The sequence below is a fragment of the Grus americana genome, chromosome 3 (genome assembly GCF_028858705.1).
Source record: "Grus americana isolate bGruAme1 chromosome 3, bGruAme1.mat, whole genome shotgun sequence".
Lineage (NCBI taxonomy): Eukaryota > Metazoa > Chordata > Aves > Gruiformes > Gruidae > Grus > Grus americana.
Genome location: NC_072854.1, coordinates 82722261 through 82728260, shown reverse-complemented (window position 1 = coordinate 82728260; position 6000 = coordinate 82722261). Strand labels below are relative to the sequence as shown.

Here is a 6000-nt window from a genome sequence, read left to right as displayed (position 1 = left end):
GTTTTGCTTTTTTGGGGAGGAGACGGCGTTTGCTTAGTCTGTGAAATTTGCTAATCTGCATTACAGAACCGCTGGTTTGTGGTTGAAAAGGACAGGAAATCTAGAACGTCCTATTTCCTGTGCACAATGACAACAGTAAAAAAAAAAAAAACAATCGTTTTATTTATTTATAATGGTGCCTCCTGCCCCGGCGGGGAGAACAAAGCCGGGCAGCGGCGCGGGAGGGCGCCGGCCCTGGCCGGAGGTGGTGCTGACCGGCCCCGCGGGGGGGAGCCCGCAGCCGCGGGGCGCGCCCGGGGCGCCGCGCTGTGCCCAAGGTCACCGGCCGAGTGGGTGGGGGGGACATACCGAGCCCCGCACTGCGGGGGGTCCCCCGCGCATCTCTGCGTCCACGGGTGGCGGGGTTCGGCAAAACCCCTCGGCGGCGCAGGAAACTAATGAAAACAATAATAAAAATAATAACAGAAAAGAAGGAGGGAGCCGCAGCGCACCCCCGCCCCTCGCCTGGCACCTCTCCGCTCCCACAGCCCCCCCCCCCCCGAGGACGAGACGGGGCGGGGGAGCGGCGGCCCCCCGGCGGCAGGAGGAACCCCCGGTGCCGGTGGCGCGGGCAGGGGCCGGGGCCGGGATCGCGGCGGCGGCGGGGCGGGGGCGCCCATCGCGCAGGCGCGGCCGGCACTGTCGAAGAATCGAGGCGGCGGCGCGCAGAGGCGGCGGTGGCGGCTGGAGCCCGGCACGGCACGGCGCCGCCGCCAGCCCAAGCCCCGGCCCCGGCCCCCGCGGCAGTCCCCGCCCCGCCCGCCCCGCCGCGCCGCGCCGGCCCCCGCCGCCCCGCGCCGCCCCGTAGTAGCCAACGAGCGGGGGAGCCGTGCGGGCGGCAGCGGCCGCAGCCCTGCGCCAGCCGCGCCGCGGAGATGCGCGTCCCCGCCGCCCTGTGAGCGCCGCCGGCGGAGACGGCGAGGGGAGCGGCGTCCCCCGCAGCGGCTCTGCCTGCCGGGGCGCCCGCCGCGCCCCGCTTCAGCGCACGGAAGAGGAAGGCGAGGGGGAGGGGGCCCGGCGGACGGTCCCGCTGCGGCCGCGGCGCCCGAGCCTCCCCGTCGGGACTCCGGTGGCGAGGGGCGGAGGAGGCGGCGGCCGGAGCCGGAGCGGGGGGCGCTCGCCGCTGCCCCGGGGCCGGGACATGTCGTCGGCGGCGGTGGCGGCTGCTTCCCGCAGGCAGTCGTGCTACCTGTGCGACCTGCCCCGCATGCCCTGGGCCATGATCTGGGACTTCACCGAGCCCGTCTGCCGGGGCTGCGTCAACTACGAGGGCGCCGACCGCGTGGAGTTCGTCATCGACACGGCGCGGCAGCTGAAGCGGGCGCACGGCTGCTTCCCCGAGGGCCGGGCCCCGCCGCCGCCCCACGCCAAGCAGCCGCCGCTCTCCGCCAAGGAGCTCCTGGCGCAGCAGCAGCAGCTCGGCCACCCCGCGGCGGCGGAGGCGGCGGCGCGGCCCCCGCCGCAGCCCCTGGAGCGCTACCCGCTGGCGGCCGAGCGGCCGCCGCCCCGCCTGGGCGCCGAGTACGGCAGCGGCCGGCAGGTCAACGGCATCCTGGTGCCCAACGGCTTCCCCAAGCCCGAGGACCCGCCCGAGCTCAACCGGCAGAGCCCCAACCCGCGGCGGACGCACGCCGTGCCCCCCACCCTGGTGCCGCTGGTGAACGGCGCCGGGCTCCCCGCCGCCATCGGCGGCCTGGGCAGCCGCGCCGCCGCCGCCGCCGCCGCCTCGCTGGCCGCCATCTCCGCCGCGCCCGCCCCGATGGCCGTGCCCGTCCCCCAGCAGCCGACGGCGGCGGCGCAAGCGGCGGGACAGGCGGCGGGGCAGCCCGGCGAGCTGGGGCACAAGCGCCCCGGCTCCGTCTCCTCCTCCTCCTCGAGCGGCGGCGGCAGCGCGGCGGGGGAGCACGACGGCGGCGCCAAGGAGAAGCGGGGCTCGGCCGAGAGCCTGCCGGCGGCGGCGGCGGCGGAGCTGGGCGCCGAGGGCAAGGGCCGAGCGGGCGGCGAGCAGGAGTGGCTGGCCAAGCCCAAGACGGTGCGGGACACGTTGCTGGCCCTGCACCAGCACGGCGGCCACGCCGTGCCCCCCTTCGACAGCAAGTTCAAGAAGGAGCCGGGCATGGCGGGCGGAAGGCTGATGGGCTACGAGACCAACGGCGCCGTGGCCAAGCCAGGTGAGGCGGCTGGGACCGGCGGGCCGGGGGGCGGCGGGCAGGGCTGGGCAGCGGAGGGGAGGGCAGGGCAGGGCCGGGGGAGGTGGGGGTGTCTCTCCCGGGATGCGGGGCTGAGGATCCCGGGCGGCTTCGGGCGCCCGAGACGGCGGCCCGACGGCCTGGGTGGCCGCGGCCACCCGTTTCTGCGATTGCACGGCGGTGACCCCCATGCTCGGGGGTGCGTTGCGACTGCGTTGCCTTCTCACCCTCCTCCTCCCCTCCGCTTCTGCAGGGGCCCGGGCCGCCCGGAAGAGGAAGCCTTCCCCCGAGCCGGAGGGCGAGGCGGGACCCCCGAAGATCAACGGCGAGGCGCAGCCGTGGCTGCCCACCTCGTCGGAAGGGATGAAGCTGCCGCTGACGGCCACCCCCTTCATGTCGCCCCCGCCGCCCACCGCCTCGCCCCACTCCAACCGGACCACGCCGCCCGAGGCGGCCCAGAACGGCCAGTCCCCCATGGCCGCCCTCATTTTGGTGGCGGACAATGCCGGGGGCAACCACGCCTCCAAAGACGCCAACCAGGTCCACTCCACCACGCGGAGGAACAGCAGCAGCCCCCCCTCGCCCTCCGCCATGAACCAAAGAAGGCTGGGCCCCGGCAGGGAGGTGCCGGGCCAGGGGGCCAACGCGGCGGGCGGGCTGGAGCCCGTCCACCCCGCCAGCCTGCCGGACTCGTCCCTCGCCGCCAGCGTCCCGTTGTGTTGTACCCTCTGCCACGAGCGCCTGGAAGACACCCACTTCGTGCAGTGCCCCTCCGTCCCCTCCCACAAGTTCTGCTTCCCCTGCTCCCGGCAGAGCATCAAGCAGCAGGGAGCCAGCGGGGAGGTGTATTGTCCCAGCGGGGAGAAGTGCCCCCTGGTCGGCTCCAACGTCCCCTGGGCCTTCATGCAAGGGGAGATCGCCACCATCCTGGCCGGAGATGTGAAAGTGAAAAAGGAGAGGGACTCGTGACTTGCCCACTCTCGCCGCCCGACGTCACCTTGAACTCGAACTGCTCGAATTCTGTATATATCTATAAATATATATATATAAATATATATATATCTCCAAGACAAGGGAAATGTAGACTTCATAAACATGGCTGTATAATTTTGATTTTTTTGAATACATTGTGTTTCTATATTTTTTGAAGACAAAAGGTATGTACTTATTATAAAGGCATTTCTTCTAATTCTTCTTTTTGTTTTGTTTTGTTTTTTTTTTCTTTTTTCTTTTTTCCCTTTTGTTATAGCAACTATTTGTTGTGCTTCCCTGGTGACAGTTACTGTTCAATGTAGGCTGTGACTTGCGCTGCTTTTTTTAGAGAGCACTTGGCAAACAAGAAATGCTTCTAGCTCTATTTGTATGCACTTGTTTCTTTTTTTTTCTTTTTTTTTTTTTTTTTTTAAATGCCAAATACACTTTCTGACATTGTAAAGATTGCCTTACTGTCTGTGATTCCTTATTCCTGGCCCCTGTCCTGTAGAGCTGGTCGCATGCAGGCTTGGTCTGAGGCGGTTGGGGAGAAGAGTGGCTAGCCGAGGCGGGGATGCCCTTCACCATCCCGCCAGCCAGGCGAGCTTAGGGAGCAGGAGGGCTTTCTCCCAGAAACGCGTGGCTCGGGTTGCGATGGCAGATCCGCCAGATCCAGTCCCAAATTCCTCTGCGTTTCTCCTTCAGCATAGGATGTGGAGAGGTGTCCGAGAGGCGCTGTCGAGTTAGGGATTTCTGGGTTTGTTTGGTTTTGGTTTGGCGGTTGGTTTTTTTTTTTTTTTTTTAAGGCAAAGTTGACCACAGTTCACGTGATCAGTTGTAAGATTACAAAACTGCATTTATTTACCAATTACATACCATAACGTGGAATTTTGATAACGACCTTAATTATACGATTGTCAAAGGCGCCAATGTAGCACTGCCATCTCTGAAGGTCTTCAGCGTCACTTCTGGGGCTTTTGTGTCTTTGGACAAAGCTGGGGAGGTGGGGGAGAGACTGATTATTGTTATTTTTTAAAAAAATTTACTTTAATTTTCAGATAGCGCAGGTGGACTTTGAGTTTGCTTATCAGTCACCTCTAGTGCTGTTGCTATTGTTACTATCGCCAACACGGTATTTCCAAGTAGTGGCAGGTACGGTGTGGTACAGTGACAGCGGTGACTGAGGCTCTGCCAGATTGCCCGCGGGCATATCAGTGACAGCCCAAATGTGGGTGGAGGAAACCTGTAATTTCCTTATTACGTGTGCTTGAAACAAACCTACTGCTATTCTTTGAAAATGAAAATATAAACTGGTTGAAATGAAAGCAATTAGGGCTGCTCATAATGGCCCTGGCCCTGCCTTTTAAGCTACTTTGGAGAACTCTTTTGTAAAGCCACTTCTTTTGATCACGCTTCTGCATCACCAAGCAGACTTCTAAAATCAATAAATCATTGGTTACTAGAAATAGTTCGAGTCTTATAGTGATGTTTTTGTGCTGTTTATAGTTCGTTGGCAACGCTGCAGCTGCACGAGCCCTTCTTTTGAGGTGTTTATAACTCGGTTATAAGCGGTTGTTTCTGAGCAAAAGGGTGGCGAGGTCGTCCCTTCCTGGGGACGGGCTAATAAACACTTTCAGTATCGGAAGAGGAGGAGGAAAAATCTGTTCAGCCGACTATAATTTGAAGAATTTTGGGTGCTTTTTAGTCAACTGTTCTTATTGTGATAATGTTCAGACTGCAATTTAATGCAGAGTAGATCTTTTTTGGAAGACTACTTTTTTTTTTTTTTTTAAAGAAATGGTCATTATTAGTATTTGAAGATCAGAACTGCACATGCACAGTAATTTTTTATGAAGTGTTTAATGAGCACACCCACTACATTGTGTTCCATATTACAGGTCAATGTAATATTAGATAAGACTTGCATGATAAACAAATTCATTGAGTCAATATTACGCTTTAAGACTTATACCTATAGTCAAGATTGGTGTCTTATGTAAACACATTTAGCCAATTTGAAGAAAACGCACATTATATATATATACACCTATATATATACCTATATATAAAAAAACAACTGTAAAGGATTCTTTGGAACCACTATGATCTGTGTAAATGTGTATTTAGGCACTTTATTAAAAAAAATGGATTTTGAGCTGATAGATGGTAACAAGTTCTTCAAAGTTGCTTGGCATAATACCTCACGTGGGAGGAAGCTCATGTTTTTGATTAGGGTGGTATCCCTACTCTTAAAAAAAAGCAAAACTGAAACCCCAAAGCCTTCCTAAAAAGGCCCCCCCTTTTGTGTTATCAGGTGGCCCAGCTATGAGCCTGCCGAGGGGGACACCTGCTCCTGACAAAGCGTACCCTTGTTTTGGGGCAGAGGGACGTTGGTGTGACTGGGCAGAGAGGCCGGATCCCGGGCCATGCGCCTGAAGGAAGCGCACCTCCCTCCTCCTCCCTGCCGGCCGCCCTGCTGCCCCAGCTCTGGGACCCTGGAGAGGATGGAGACTCCCAGGCTGGCAATGCCAGGCGGTGGCCTGGGAACAGCGTAGCTGGAAAAGAAACGGCTCGTGGTGGCTACACTCCCTCGGGTGATGCTCAGCCCCCCCAGACCCTGGCCAAGTCTAATCTGCACCACAAAACTTCAGAACTGCAAAAGGAAACAAAAAAAAAAAAAGGAAAAAAGTTAAAATCTGAGGGTGTTCATACATAGCTCATTTTTCTCACGTTCACTGTTGCTTTTTTCCTTTTTGTTGCTTTACTGAGTTACAATAACACTCTGGTGGATTCTCCCTTA

At 59.3% G+C, this 6000-nt stretch overlaps 1 protein-coding gene across 1 annotated transcript; it reads left to right on the top strand.

Moving 5' to 3' along the window:
• The first annotated feature begins 1039 nt into the window (after window positions 1–1039).
• IRF2BP2 (interferon regulatory factor 2 binding protein 2) lies at window positions 1040–3337 on the top strand. The gene is made up of 2 exons (XM_054822172.1): window positions 1040–2210; window positions 2482–3337. Exons 1-2 carry the CDS (start codon window positions 1181–1183, stop codon window positions 3195–3197), a joined length of 1746 nt encoding a protein of 581 aa, XP_054678147.1. The 5' UTR covers window positions 1040–1180; the 3' UTR covers window positions 3198–3337.
• The last annotated feature ends 2663 nt before the right edge of the window (window positions 3338–6000 follow it).

What these genes read in the sequence shown, in the direction of transcription:
- IRF2BP2 (XM_054822172.1), top strand. Translation starts at nt 1,181, where the DNA reads ATGTCGTCGGCGGCGGTGGCGGCTGCTTCCCGCAGGCAGTCGTGCTAC. An exon ending in CGGCGCCGTGGCCAAGCCAG is followed by an intron (nt 2,211 to 2,481) that starts GTGAGGCGGCTG and finishes CCGCTTCTGCAG; the next exon opens with GGGCCCGGGCCGCCCGGAAG.